Raw genomic sequence first — 16,747 nt, 5'->3', positions numbered from 1 at the left:
CATAGAAGTTCAGAGAGAGAGAGAGAGGGAGAGAGAGAAAGAGAGAAAGAGAGAGAGGTAGTTGCTATCAGTATTCTTTTCTTCCATAATCATATTTTTCTTAAGCTAAAGTTAAAATTAGGTTTGCTTTCCTAGATATACATGAACTGTACCTAGATGGGGGAGGCCAAAGATACTTCTAGAGTTTGAGAGTGGTGAAGGCTTTGGCGGAATCATCCAGTTACATAATTTAATTTCTACAGATAAAAATATAGATCCAGAGAAGGTATATAATGAGGTGGGTATGCGATAAGGACTCAAATGTGGGTTTTCTGACTTCAGAACTGACACCATTTTCTCCTCACATCTTAATCAGGTGATCATATGTTAGAAAAGAAAGGAAAGATGTTACTTGGAGATTAAAAATAGGTTATGGATATTCTACAAAGTAAATAATCTATAGGCAAAGAATAAAAATGTTAACAGTATGTCTTGTACATTTGATTAAATAGTATACTAAAACATCATTGAATGTAAAACCTTAAATTATTGTCCTGTTCTAATGGCTTACTATTTTAACTGATATCCTTAAACATATGTTCAGAACACACTTCTGGGAGTACCAATTTTCCTACTCTTGATGTTTTCTTATAGAAGGGTGCTCAATTAGTTTAATTCCTGGCTTCTCTGCTTCATTACTCACTCTTCCCCAATGAGATGAAGGGATTTATCAAATTGATAAATCTAAGAATAAAGAGAGCATGCTTGACTCCATATACCCTTCTTTTTCTGAGGAAGAAGCTGACCTCCATAGAAACCCCTACCCTGATTCATCTTTGCTTGTGACTAGGCAGTTAACTGGCCTGATTCTGGAGTTCAGTTAAAGACACTAAGCATGTCCGTCAATCTGTACCTTTTCAGTTACAAAGGTGATATTTGATATTTCATCAGCCACTCTTATTTTAGTTTTCATTTTTTTTCAGAATTCAGATAGTAAGGAGGGGTGCTACACTATGTATCAAGTACCTTTTGAGAGCTGGAAAACTTACATTAGAATTCAGTACAAGACTGTTTGAGCTAGCATAATCCAACTGAACAATTACTGCTCTGAGAATGGCCTCTAGTCTAAGGAGTAATTTTTGGTTACACATAAATCATTAGCCCAAAGACCTAAGCATCACTTATCATATTTCTAACCTTTTTAGACATATTAACCAGTTAATGGAACATTAGTAGAAACATGTGCTAGGCTGCAAATTCTGTAAGGGTAGAGACCACTGTCTGTCTGATTCCCAGCATTCCCAGCATCTGACATAGATCCTGGCACACAGTAGGAACTTAGTAGCTACCATTTGAATGTTAAAAAAAAAAAAAAGACTTTATTCTCATATAACAATGATATCACTTTCTAAGTATGAATTTAGTTTCATGATTTTGGATCCCTAAATACATATATCACTTTAAAAAACATGTTAATGTTAAATGTATGAAAATGCTCAATCAAAAAAAAAAAATGTTCTTCTTCTAGACTTTAAGCCCTGTCCAAAACTAAAATACATGTTTGATTTTGTAGCAATCAATTAAGCTGAACTCCACACAGCATCTCATTAGCGTTGACAAGTACCATCACAACAATATTCACACGGACATTCACTTATTACTCTTCTCTGAGGTAGACTTGAACTAAGTGTCCCATTAGTCTCCTTTTTAAATTTATCACATCACTTAACTTTTACAAGTCTGTTTTCTATCAGAAAAGTACAGGTGAAAATGGCCTGTCCTTGAAATCTATTATAGCAGTGGAGGGAGGGAGCAGGAAGAATATTAGAAAAGCAAGTGCTCCTGACCTCCTTCAAGGTGTCTGGCACCACTGACACGATGACATACATTATATCTGAGCCTCAGTCTTATTTCATTGTAAAATGAAAATTATAATTCCTATGTTTTAATATTGTTAGAAGAAATTAAAATAGTATACCTTACATGCCCCACACAGTGTATGACATAAAACACAAACTTTGAGATTGCTGTTGATAACTTTATTAATGTATGAAGGGTCGCACAACCAGGAAACTGCATTGCTGAGGTTCTGTTGCCAAAGCTTTCATTTTTTAAAACATATTGTACCAAAAAATGGGACATTAATCTCAAAATAAAGGTGTTATTAATATTCAATGTGGTATTATTACTATTGCTATACCTTTTTACAGAAGAATTCACTATAGGCTTTCTTTAAAGAAATTTTCCTGGAATTGCAGAATATCAGAAATATCTTAGTACTGGAGTTCAGCAGACCAAGTTATAAATTCAGCTTTGCACTAACTCATCAGATGAACTTCAGCAGGGAACCCTTTTTAATCTCTCTAGACTTCTCTGGATTTTTAAAGTATAAAATGTGGTTATGTTTAATGTTCTTAAAAGAATACTATAAATTTGGTAGTGAGACTAGAGGAACTTAATACACTAGAAGGCACAGCCAATTAAAAGTCTGTCATAAATGAAAACATCATATTTGAAAGTAAAAAATAGTTCCATTGGAAAATATGATTTCATTTATAATTGTAAGTGGATTTATGCCCCCTTTTCAGGAACAGGTTGCATAATTTTTTTTTTCTCTACAAAATGAAATAATAATAAATATGTTTTTAAAGTAACAATAGGCTCAACTCCATGTCCAATACAAACAAAGTAGACTAGGTTTGAATCAAATTTGGTAACAATGGCACACATGAAAAACCTTGCCCTGGAGTTTTTTCTTTATCTGTGAATGCTGAAAATTAGCTATGCCATTGAACACAGAAAACTAACACTAAGCCCCAAATCTCTGCTTATATTGGCTTTTGATTACTTCAAGCTGCCTAATGTACAGTCAGCCAGTCCTGAAATGCACACTTAAATACGATTCATTGGCTTCCTGTCTGTCCGGAGATGTCAACAGGCTATAAATCACAAAATTCCCCTTGGGTTGGGGGCCTGTACCTACAAGCCAACTTAGTCATCAAATAGGTTTTCCTGTTCTCCAAAAGGCTGGTTCATTCTGGCTTCCATGATTAACTCTACACCACCTCATGTTTCTATTTTTGTCTATGAGGTTTTCACAAATTTATACTGTTTTCCATTTATTTCCAACTAACAGATTTTAGATCTTTAGGAGGAGATAGCTGTTGTTCTCAAACTGAATAAAGGTCAAACTAAAGATACCAAAAAAGTTGAATCCACTGAAACCAAATCCTTGTACCTGTTATCCCATGATATGAAAAGTAGGATGAATATTCAAAGGACAACACATTTATTTCTGTTTCATTAAAAACATTTTTAAAAAGCAAAGTACTAGGGGAAGGGTCTTATGATTAATAACTTTATAATGAGATTCTAGAAATGGATTTCTAATTTTTCTGGTACTTGACACAACTTTTGAGATTGATCTAGATGAAATAACTGAGTCCCCAAACTGAGCCCTGAACTAGAAATATACTCAACTTATATAGTAGACTAGTTTTCAAACAAAAGGCATCTGGAACCTATTTTATCAGGGTTGGAGGGACAAATCTGATAGCTGAATGAAAGAAACTTGCCTTTTTAAGGCATGTAATAGATAGTATGAATCTTAACCAAGATTTTAATTTGTTTTACATCCTAAGACAAGGGGCAATATGTGCCATCCTCAGATTTGGAGGACACATGATTCCTAAAGGGATTTTGTCATTGGGTAGCTTGCCTTCCCCTCTGATGACTCAGCCATAGTTAAAATGTTTATTTCAGCAGGATTCCTAACCAGAGTGTTCATGTAATAGAAAGTATAATTACAAAAAGTAAAATAAAATCCAGAAAACAGAAGCATATGTAAACTAAGTGGGAGGCAAATGACAAATCCCAGCTAACTCTGGAGATCATGCAACTCATTCTGTTTACCTCTATACCACAACTTTCAGAAGCAAGATGCTTATTTGATGCATACATGAGTATTTAGATTATTTAAGCAAAAAAAATGAAATCTCTCATTTGGGGATATTCTAATGGTATAATTAAAACAAACATTTTTTTGCCTATTCTTTTGCTAAGTAGGAACTCTAGACGGTCCATGTTTCTTCTACTTGAGCATTTTAGTGGCAGTGGCTCATTTATTAAGATTTTACTTTGCTTTCCTCCTCCCTGTATTTTTAACTTCCCTTTTCTTAGGAGATAGCTGTTGAGTCCTTGGTATTCCTTTGTCTCAAGTCTATTTGTCCTATTGGCCAGAAGCCCCGAGACTGGTGGTGTAAGGGACCTTAGCCAGAAAATGGCCATCTTTGGGGTAACTAGAACCAAGCAGAAAATTTCAGTTAGCCATTAACTTGGGAACTGATGGTCATCAATTCCTTGAGATTAGCAGAGGAAATGAGAAACTGACTATATGGCTGGAACTACCCAGAGATGAAATTATGTCCCAAAAGGATCTTTCTCAAAGGTTTATTTCTGTTTATGTCCCATTACACCCTCTTACGTTGATGTGCTTTAGATGTTGCACACCTATAGCGAAGGACTGAAACTAAGTTTTCTTGTTTTTCTTACCTCCCTAATCAACTGCAAACAGGAAATCCAAGAGAAAGGCAAGGCACCTAGCTGATGATTAACTCATCTTCTTGCTTAAAGGAAAATTGTATCCACATTAATTAGGAATGAGTCAGGTTCTTTTATGTTCCGGTGATGCTTGACTGAGGTTATCGTCTTTGAGCTCTCCCTGGGACATAAGGACTCCAATCCTAAAACAACATCAAGGACTTAAAGCTGACCAGTCTACCAACTGCAGATTCCATGACACCAAAGCACCCAGTCCATCATGGGACCCTGACATCTAGCTCAGAAAGACCTGCTAATCCCGTGACCAACCTCCCTCTGTTCCTGCAGGACAAAACCTTTACCTCACCGTCCCACCTCTTCCCCTTTATAAATCCCAGAACAGGCATCAGAGGGGAAATAATTTTAGTCTGATCATCCCTCAGATGCTGGTTATCTGAATAAACCTTCTAATCCTTGTACCAATTTTTGGACTTTCAAATCATTTGTTTAGTGCATGAGGGCAAGCTGAGCCTGGCTGTCGGTAGCAGTGGGGGAGTGGGCATGGCAGGGTACTAGAAGCAACAGGTACCTCTGTCCTGCTCCCTGACAGAAGCCAAGGGTGTTGCAGCACTGGCAGGGAACAGAGTCCTAGGAAACAGCCAGATCCCATGAGCTTGAACTCAGCACTAGACGCCTGAGTGGACTAGACTAGGGGTTCTCCCCCAGAAGACTGTACAATTATCTGGGAATTACGTGGGGGAGAGAAGGGAAACCTCCAAATGTCTCTGTCTAGCTAGGCTAAGGCCTGGAATCCTGCTTGCTGCGCCAATTGTAGCACTCTTAATCCTGTTTGTGACACCAATTGTCTAGCTCCACGACCACACTAGTCGTTGTGCTCTTTTACCTGCCAGTAATCCTGCACCAACTGGGCCGATTGCCGAGCTAAGGCTGGGTCAGGAGCTCCCAGACCCCTCAATCCCATTGTCCAGACTGGGTCACAAACCCTTCCTATGCCAGAGTGTGTCACCAGACCCCTTCACACAGGTCTATGAGCTAGGTTACTGGCCAAAAGGTCCTTGGAGCCATAGGTTGGAAAGCATGGCTGCATGGGGCAGATGCCTGAGGCAGTAAACACCAGCCAAAGTGGTGGCACCATGCAGGCGCACTAACTCCACCCCCCCACACACACACATACAATGTTTACTGAACCACTCCCAACTGGCCCTGAGGTGAGGGGAGCCTGATTAAATTATTCTATTTTCCCAACTGTCTCATATTGATTTTTTCACTCCATGTTAAGTGAAACTCAGTAATAGTTAATTTGAACTAAAAAACCCGTTCAATCTTTCTCATACCCAATTATTGTGGTAAAATAAAATCAAGACCTGATGCACAATTCATTAAGATTATATTAACTACAATGGTTTGAAGAACTTGGGGGTTACTTTATCTGATTACAGGTTAATTTTCTATTGGATCAAAAAAAGTCCTGTTCATTGGCAGCAAGGTTTTTAGCCATGTTGAAATTTGCTGATGTGCTCACCATGTATTTTCTTTTTCTTGATTTTCTCTGTAAATTCTCTATTTGAGGTGTACACTCAATGCTAGCTTTCTCTTTATCTTACTGGTTCATCTGATCTCCACTCTAAAAGGATACCCAGATTTGGATCAGAAAACATCTTCTAATTAATTCTAAATTTTTATTCTGCATCAAGATCTCCTTAAACATTTATACCTGCATTTCCCTTTCTCTGGGCTTCATAAAACTATAAGAAGCCCTGTCTGATGGTTTGCAAGATAATAAATGAAAAGACATGACACCACAACAAATTGGTTTAGCTGATAAAGTACCTTCCTCTGTTAATCTGGCTAGAATTTCTACAATTACTTCTTGTTTTTCCTTCTCCCAGAAGAAAGATTCCAAAGATGTCTCTACATAAGGGTAGCATTCTGTGTTTTTTTCTCTAGTAAAAATAAACAGAATAATTTAAAAACTATGCCCCTACTCAGAAGTAGAAACTAAAAGAACTGAGGAATCAGGTATAGAATGGGGGAAAATGAGGAAAAGAAACAAAAAGTGAGGCTGAAATTATTAAAGAGAAGAAAGAAGCAAGAAGATGAAGGAGGAGGGAAAGAGAGAGAATGGGAATAGACTTTCTGCTAAGGACAGTGCTAAATGTCACATCAAAATTCATGTACCAGATCCTCCCCCACCCCCTGAGAAAGGTTTGAAGGGAAAATGTATTTGATTCAAGAATACTGGCAAATGGTTAGACATAAAGGCTTTGACAACAAGATCAAGATGTTGAGAATATTAGTGGCACACTTTTAGTTTGAACAACTGCTCTCAAGATGTTCATCATATAAATCGTATTTGAGTGAGTAGCTTCTCAACATCCCGTTTAAACATCTGCCATAAAGAGCCAGTGAGCTTCTCTACTGCACAGATGCTCAGATGGTCTATGTCTTGACATAGTAGCAGAAGTTGGACTTACCTGGCTGCAATCCGGCCAAGCTCTAGCAAGCAGAGACACACTTCTCTCGGTTGCTTGTGGAGTACTGAAAAGCAAGACAGAGGTGCATACCTTTAAAACAGAAAGGATTGTAAAGCAACTCAACAGGGAATAGGCTTGCCGATAACCCCACATTCCTTATGGTCTCAGTAAATGAGCTAGTTTTCATTCTGATATTCATAGAACCCACCCAATTCCCCGGTATACCTAGCTCTACTACTAAAGGCCTAAAAGCAGTTTTGAAAACTACACCCAAACTTCCTCCCAAACACTATGAGTCTCAGAAACCCTCACCCTGAGTAAAATTCATTCTAAGAATATTTTCTTCAATTAGTTAATATTAGTAAGTCAATATTGGATGCATATGTAGTTGTAATTATGATATAAATAACCAATACATATTTAAAAACATACAGCACATGCAAGACTATGAAGCAAGGACTGGCCTTTTTAATATCCCAGATTTACATTTACCAGTGATTTTAACAGAAATAATGCAATAAATAAGGATAAAAATTATATGCCATAGTCCTTTGTCATCCTCCAAAGATGAATGTCAAGTGAGACCCTGAAACTTCACGTCCTCTCCTAATCAAGTCTGATTCAATAATGCTTTAGAAAAAAAACGCTTTCAATTGACTAGATTTTAAAAATGTGGACCATTGTACCACCAGCCAGTTTTGTACATCAAATGAGCAAAGTAGGAGACTCTTCTTTGAATTAATATATCTATTCTAATATAACATGATTATATAATAGATCTGCTTTATTGATAACTTTGGACATATTCAATAATGTTAACAGATCACACATTTGTTGAGCCCACCAGAGGAGCATGTACTGCTTATACTACTCTCTTTTTCAATTAAGAACAGGGGATTTAAAATGTTGTTATATTCAGCACCAAATAAAGACAACAGATATTGGAAAAATTTGCATTAAGAATAGTCATACACAGACACAATTAATATCCTAATAAAATACTAGCTTTTGATTGCTTATTGATAAACTTTTAAAAAATAGAAATATTGCTTTAAATCTTAAACATAGAAGTTTTTAATAATTCAATTTCCAGGGTTATTCTTCAGTTAAAAATCCTATTCCTTCTCTCCACAGATTATGGTAGCAGCAATATTTGGTCCACCTACACTATAACGGAATTTGTTGAGAGTGTGTGTAAATAGAAAAAATACTTTTACTTGGATTGTAAAAGTATATGATTTAATTTGGCTTTAAACAGACATACAAATTTATTACTCTTTGGTTATAAAAAATGTCAGTTTTAAGGCTTTTTAAATAAATTCTCATCTCATCAACAGTGCTCATTAAAACAGAACTGATTATGGAAAATCTGAATTACAGAACAGTTCCATTCTTCATAATATAAATTTTAGTTTCAGCTGACTGTTAGTGAACTGTCAAAAAACCGTAGTTAGGATTAGAATTACTTCTAATTAAAGGGGCTTAAAATAAAAATATTCCAAATGCCCCACACATTGACTTTGGCTAGCATAACACCATAACACCAACTATGCAAGCTTTGATACACTAAATCAACTTCAGTGCAAGGTAACACAGGGACTGTAATGTGACATGGTCATCGATTTCAAATAGAGAATAACAAACATCACAAAATAAACAAATGAAAATCAATGTTCCTATATAGATTGTCAATTTCTTCTGAATCAGACTTTTTTCCCCCCCATGTCCACGGTATAAAATAACATATCGGAGTGATGAGTGAGAGAAAGGACGACATGAAAACTGAGAAGACAACTAGCTTTAATGCCCTGCTAAAGCCCTCATCTTAAGTGAAAGCAGAGTGAGCAAGTGGCTAAATCTCTGGGAGCTTTAGATACAATTTCATGCATTTCTTGAACAGTGTCAAAATGTGAAAATTATTTGTGAACTGACCAAACTGTGTCACATGCAGTCAATAACCAAATAAAGAAAAGTAATACCCGACTGAACTATAATAGTTCTTTAACCAACTTATCATACACATTTGAAAAACTATATAAGCATTTGTATGTAAATGGGCATATTTTATGGAAGATCAAATTCATTCTGAAGTAAAACAATAATGTGGGTAACATAAGAAATGCAGTTTAACATGTATCACGACTGTGTATTTCTTTGCTTCCGCATTTGCCAATTTAAAACAGCACAGCTTTCGAATGCCAAAACTCAAACATTGAATATACTATGAACTCATTAGAAAATCAAGATAAATAAACCACTTTCCCAGCATCATTTCTTAGGAAAACGTGAACAAAAAGATAATGTTTTACTTTCATGTTTTCTTGGAAATACTATCTTTAAAAATTCAATAAAATTGCTTCTAAACACACCTATAGTATTGCCTCATGTGTTAATGGCTTTTCAAATATTGGCCATACAGTGCCTGGCCCAAAAAGTAATCAGTGTTGGATGACTAGTGAGCAATGAATGAGATAAATCTGTAGGGGTGCATAATTTAGTACAATACCTAGAATAATTCTGTAGTATCTGCTATACCTCATAATATTGACTATAACGAATATTATGTGATGGTGATAGTGGTAATGATGAATATACTAAATAAAGACTAAAATTTTACCTATCATACTTAATAAGACAAGATTTATAGTATGTAAATGCTTACTTAATTGCAGAAACAAGCACTCTTACCTTATTGCTATAAAATTAAGTTCAGAAGTGTTTTAAGTAGTACCTATATTATAAAGAAGTGACTGATTTTTGCACTAAAGCAAGTTCTAAACTGAAGTTAATAGGTGGAAAGAGTACAGTGGTTGTGTGATTCAGGCCACAAAGATCCGGGTGTGACTATGAGCTCTAACATTTACTAGGTGTGTTATTTTGGGAGGTTATTCTATAAAATCTCAGTTTTCTTAGGGAAAGCAGTAGTGCCCATCTCACAATATTTTTTGAGATAATTAAATAATATTTATTGTTATGCTTAGGACACTATTTGGCACAGGATTTGGCACATATAAAGTACTTGCCCGATGTTAGTTTTCTTTATTATTTTTCTTTTTGTTGTTTCATTTGATTTAATCAATGAACATTAATTCACTTTTTTTTTCTGTAAGCATTTTTTATGCGTCTATAACATATCAGTCACTATACTAAGCAGTGGAAGAAATTCTGGAATGAAAAAAATTACTGGTGGAAGATATAATTTAGAGAGGTCCTGTTACAGAGTGTATTTTAAAGATTTTATCATTTATATTATATCCAGAAATAGATAATTCTAAATTTAATAAACTTTTAGATTAAATCTGTCTATTTTGCCAGCCTATACAGACAGGTATAAAGCAGATATCCCTTAGCAATTGTCAGTACTAAGTATAAAGTTTAACTAAAAACTACATTAGGACATGCCATTTTTTGAAACACCAAACATCTTGCCATTAATTTTCCTCTGTCTCTGAGAATAAAATAATTTAGTTGAGTACATTTTTAGTAAATTATCTAAGTTGATTATGTATTTTATATTTTAGAAGGTGAAATACTGAATGCATATCTTTATCAGGATGATTAGAAAGTCAACTTTTAGGATACTGGGTTTGAAATAAAGTCCTTGAATTGAGTCATATACACTACTCATTTTAAACATATTTACTCCTTTGTCTCTTCCAAAAAAAGGGGGGGAAAAATCTACTTAGACTGAAATTTACAGTAGGAAACATTTTCTCCAACTGTATCATTGTAATACTAATATGGCCTTTTGCTTTGAGTTAGGGGTAGAAGAAGAAATCTGTTGCTTTCTTCCCTCTGAACAAATTCTCTTTAACAAATGAAAAGCTCTCTTGTCAATGGTGAATATTATACAAAAGGTTTTTATCACTGGAGGCTTCTTTTTAAATAATCAAAACCATTTCAAAGAAAAGCATAATGCAGAATACCTCTGGGAAAAGTAACACAGATATCCATTCAAAAATATGTGGCAAGAGACTCAATCTTATAACCTAGATTCTATAAAAATCTCATGGGCATCAAATGTCAAATGGAATGCTGCTAGCTCCAGGAATAGAAAATAAGGCCTCCCCCTAAAGTAAGGGGTAGAGTTTCAATGTCACAGAATCTGCAAGGATGAGATGCATTAGACCATGAGCGTATAGTTCAGCTAGATTGGTTAAGTTTTAACAGAGGGGCAAAGAAAAGAAAGTATGAAAAATTGTGTTGTCCATTTGGTTTCTCTACAACTAAGAGGATACAACATTCACGGTAATTTTCGCAAAAAATCCTGTTTTTTTAGCTTTTCATTTAGAAAAAAACTTGATTATATTTTCAACTACATCTTGTTTAATAGTAAAAATGTAATAAAGTAATGGCTGCCTACTTTCTCAAAGCAGAGAAAAAGTTTTAAAAAATTGAGGAGAGTGTATAGTAGAAGAAACAGTAAACTAGAAATCAAAAGAATTCGGTTCTACTCATGGCCGCATCATTTCCTCCTCTCTGAAGCAGGTGTCATGCTTTCTACTTCCTCTTCCTTATAAGGTGATTATATGGTGAAATCATTTGGTACATGGTAAACACTCAATAAATGTTACTCCCTTGCAACTAAAGTGTGGTCCACAGACTAGCAGTACCAGCACTACCTGGTAGCTTGTTTTGAATTATTATTGGGCCCCATCCCAGCCCTACTGATCAGAAACTGCATTTAAATAAGCTTTCCAGGTGATGGGTATGTATAGTAAAGTTTGACAAGCACTGTATTAATCAATGTTATGATTCTAACAAAAAATATCAGTTATCATTCCTATATCTATTTTGCTAAATATATTTATATATGCTTTTACATATGAAACATGCTCTACGCATGTAAAGAATAACCGTGGTGCTGATGAATGGAGAGAAAATAATTCATTCATTGGATTAGCCCTTAATGGATAGTATACGCATTTCTCTCCTGCCAGGACCTCTAAGGTACAAAAGCTCCTTCCCAAGAAAGTGAAGAGATAGTCATAAGCTGTTCCCCATGTCATGTCACTGGAGTTAGATTCACACAGGAATCTATGAGTTTAGATGTAGAAGGCAATTAGGGATAGCAATTTGGGGGGCTATAACACTGATCTGAAACTGAAAAGAAGGAAAATGCAAACAAGGGAGACTCTCACAAACTTAATAATGCTGAGTGTGGGAGTATCCAAATTTCTTAGAATCACTAGACAGAATGATTTAAAATAGAATATCACATCCACATGAATCATATAAACAAAGAGCATTCATTTACATAATCTCATCAGTAATGGAAGATCTATAGAACAGAATGTAGTTAATTATCTTTGCTGCTAAGATAAGAAATATCCTGGAACAAGGAGGGTTCTTTCTTTCTCTAGCACCGAACACTTATGTTAAACTAACAGATTAAGTGACTACCACTTAGAACAGCACTCAGAGGTAAGAGGGTAAGAGTCTTTTTAAAGTTGGTTTAGATTTATATTTTATTTTTCCTTTTACTTGAAATAATTCTACAAATGTCTCAGATTAATTCAAACAAATCAGGACTTTTTGTAACACTGGGGCATGATCTTTGGAGGTGAATGGAGCTGAATTCAAATCTTACATGGGCCATTCAGAAGCTGTGTAGCATCAGGGAAGGGATTTAATTCTTGAATTCTCAGCTTCTCATTTATAAAATTATGGTTGTTGAGAAAGTACATATGGTAGCATGTGTACACTGCTTCGCTACACTTTATTGAGCATATAGCTATAACTATCAAACATTGGTATAGTGAAAATTCAATCTTGGAAAAGCTGGAAATCTGTTCACTTTCCTAATGCAAACTTAACTTTGTAAAGTGCTTGATAAAGCTGTCATCCCAGGGAGACATTTAGCTCTCTCAATCAAATTCAATGTTGTTCTCTCATATTTTCCTGGCATAGGGCAAATGGCTAGGTTTGCAAAGGTGCCCTGAGTTCAAAAGTAAAAAGTGAATTGAGATGCTAAATAAAGTACTTTATAAAACAAAAAGGTGCTTTAAAAAGACGTCTGAAAGAAAATGATCCTGGGAAAGAAAGAACATGAATATAAATACCCAGAGCTGAATGAGTGTCCTGAAATTGTTATTTTACATTGATACAACTAAAAGTAATATAGCTTTTTTCCCACAATAATACACTTATAGTGCTCAATACAGACAACAAGAAGAGTAACAAGAACAAAGGGTGATTTATCGAACACTAGAAAGCAGGCATAAATTCTTTTTCTGATGCAACAGATATAAAATATATTTTAAAGTGTAAAATGGAAAAATATTAATGTTTAAAAACCCATGCACAATCTTTTTCACTTTTGTGCAGCAAAATCAAACCAATACTGCATTTAGGTAAGATTTGATTTGAAGCAAAATGCTGACCAACGTTCAATAGGACAAAGGATTTTGTAATACTGTGCTCATCAGAGCGGTGCATCAAAAGAAGACAGAACCGCATGGCAAACACAAACAGAAAATAAAAAGTTACACTCAAACAGGTCACACACATTTGCATGCTGCACAGCAGGGAGCAAACCCTTTTCTTGTTGAGTAGATTCTTTCTCAGAGAAATAGATGAAGAATAGTCACTGGCTTCCAAATCCTATAATCATCCAATAACATAGTGATATTGACACAATTATAGCAAACAAAAAAGTGTATTTTTAAAGCATTCCCCCCATACCCTTTTTGTCTCCCATCTCCCAGCTCACCAGAATGCAAATAAAGCAAAATAAACAAGGCTCTGGAAAAAACAAAATGAACTAACTTGAGAATTTCTAAATTGCTGTGCCAATGTATATTACGAATAATAACCCCCCACACCCAAGAATACAGCCGATTTAAGGAGCTGGTTTATTAGCTTTCACACCCAGAGCCTTCTAAATATTTTTTTTTATTACACAATTTAAAGTTCATTTCTATTAAAATAATTATTAGGGTACTATTTTTATTTTTAGATTGATAACCTATATACTTTTAAATTTGAGAAAATACCCATGTTCATCTTTTTAAACTTAAAGCACAACTCTATATATTTTAAAGGATTCTAATAAAACCAATTATTAATCTTAATAAACAAGAGACATGAAAAAAAAACCTCTCTTCCAGTTACTGACCTACATGTCAACATGATTTGAACAGCAGGGGTCAGGCTGAGCTTTACATGTAGTCTCTTAAGGTTAGAATATACTCCACAGAGCATGCAAAAATCTGTGTTATCTGTTATTATACAGTATACAATCTCATGATCACTTGGGTCAGTTTAACCTGAATGATATAAAGAAGACTCTATCATATGCCAATGTATAAAATGTTATGTCACTAAATAATTCTCTATACAAATTGGTCCAATTATATCTTAATGTAAATAAAATTAATTCTTCATGTTTCAGATTATATGCCATAATTATTTACTATCTAAAGTCACTTACAACCCAAGTACTGTTTATTTTTTCCTGAATATGGAATTTTATATACTAGGTATAAATATGTAAGCCCATGTCATACTATATCATATTTTCCCAAATCCTTAAATAGTTTCAGGAATATTATTTTTGGTTGGTATCTATGGATGACTATAGTTTGTTTTAAGCTACCACCAAATATCATAGTCCATTTTTTTTTCAAAAATTGTTTCAATGAATATTGGATGCCTATCTCTTCTAATTTCCTTCAGATAAACTTTTAGAAGTCAAACAACTTAACCAAAGTATGTAAACACTTCTGAGGTCTTTGATCTATAATGTCAAATTCCCCTCCAAAGAAGGCATACCAATTCCCAGTTTTCTTCAGCAATGCATACAAGAGACTGTTTTTCTACATATTCACCAACACTAAACATACAGTTTTCTAAAATATGATATTTATAGTTTTAATTTACATTTACCTTAGTACTAAGATGTCCAACATTTTTATATCTTAATTGGATTTTTATAAATCTTTATGAATAGGCTTTTCATGACCTTTTTCTATTGGCTCATTTGAAACAACATTCAGGATAGAGTGAACTTTAATGATCTAAGAACTGACATTTCACAGAGGAAAATTTATTTCTCAAGAATATTATAGAAGATAAATTGCAGGTTATACCCTGTATGTTCTCGCATGTGGCATAGGAAGTTATCTGCCAAGAATTGAAAAGACAAGAAGCATGAAAGAAGCATATGGAATCAGCCAGCTGTCCACACTGCCCTGTTTACCCCCAGCACATCTTGCCCCACCCACTGAGATCTCTTGTCATTAGCTGCTGTGGAAAGAGAACAGATTGAGTTGTGAATCAAGATCCTCTGACAAATAATTGTACAAAAAAAAGCACTGAAACAGAGGGTAGCATATCAGTTGCCACAAAGATAAGGATGCTTTATGCAGGCAAAAACCTTTGAACGGCTAAAAACAGAAGCCTCTTCATACACACTCAGTACAGTGATCTACTTTATTATTCATTCAAACACATTTTTCCCCTTCATCAGGGCATCTTTTCATTTTATATGCTCTTCAAAACACTAGGACACAAAGGATGTTCTTCATCTTGTGTGCTACTGAAATGAAATCTTGAGGTAGGAAAAAAAGAAAAAAAACCCTTGCCCTAAATTCCCTTTCAAAAGTGAAGTGTGAAAAGACATCAAGCAGAGTACACAGTGTTATTGTTGCAAGAAAGTCAATTCCGCAAGTACAGAGTCCAAGGCCATCAGCAGTGGCTCAATCACTTCCTCACCCACAGTGAATAATAAAAAAAGAATCCAAGGAGAAAGGGTTCCACTTGGGGAAATGGAATTTCTCATTGTCCTTCCTCTTGATTATCATTAACATCTAGGGGCACAGCTGTTTCCTTTCTCTTACTAATCCTAAAGTCAATGCTATAAGATTGGCCCCCCTCTTCTGTCTCTCCAGGGCCTATTATACATCACCACAAGTCCTACTCTGAGCCACAGAAATTTCAAATTTATCTTTTCATTGAGCAGCAAACTAGAAAGCCTACCTATTTGATTTAGTTTGGTACTGAGAAGATTAAAAATGATTTTAAATTTTCTTGCCTTGAGAAGTTGGTCTTATTAAACTTTCTTGGATATATAAATGCATGTTAATTGCAAGTTTTTAAGATAAGTTATAATACATAAGATAATCAAAACCAAAGATTTTTAAGCAAAATACTCAATAGTTACATACATAAATTATCATGAACTGTCTTTTGATAATGTCAGTTTGTTTTTCAAACAGTGAAGAAGTAGGCCATCTCAAAATTCTTGACATAATTTTATATGCTACAGAACACATATTTATAAACCAAGGTCATTATATAAGTTGCATTATAGTTTCAGGATAAAATGCATTATTTATTACTTGCATTTTTTTAAAGCCATCAAGGTAAATAATATGCATTAAATACACACTAGAATCTTGAGCTAATAGTAATATTTTCAGCAGAAAAAATATAGTATTAGATTGACTCTTCTTAGATTCTATGTCAAAGTTTTATTAGTTCAACTAACAGAATAACTCATGGACCTTGAGAAAATTGAGACAAGATTGGATTTACATTCATAGCTCTTAGTAATCCACTGGCCTATAGAAGTCACTGAAAAAATCTTCTTTAACGAAAAGTTATACAAGGAACAAACTAACAAATCAACATAATAATAAAGCAGTTTCCCCATGTGTCAGTTTTGTAGCGATGCAGGGACACTCCAAACATTTAATGATCTCAATATCTCATTTCCTTGATTTTTAACTCAC

The 16,747-nt window shown here is 34.7% G+C and overlaps 1 protein-coding gene across 2 annotated transcripts in view; it reads right to left on the bottom strand.

The window, feature by feature from the left end:
- GAS2 (growth arrest specific 2) overlaps nt 1-16,747 on the bottom strand; it is a 117,548-nt gene that overhangs the window by 63,550 nt on the left and 37,251 nt on the right. For both annotated transcript variants that reach the window (XM_063095680.1, XM_063095681.1), the window contains exon 4: nt 7,014-7,077. In XM_063095680.1, coding sequence (XP_062951750.1) covers nt 7,014-7,077 — 64 coding nt within the window. The remainder of the gene's footprint in view (nt 1-7,013; nt 7,078-16,747) is intronic.

Source organism: Cynocephalus volans, chromosome 4 (assembly GCF_027409185.1).
Source record: "Cynocephalus volans isolate mCynVol1 chromosome 4, mCynVol1.pri, whole genome shotgun sequence".
Taxonomy (NCBI): Eukaryota; Metazoa; Chordata; class Mammalia; order Dermoptera; family Cynocephalidae; genus Cynocephalus; species Cynocephalus volans.
This window is presented reverse-complemented; position numbering and strand designations above follow the sequence as displayed.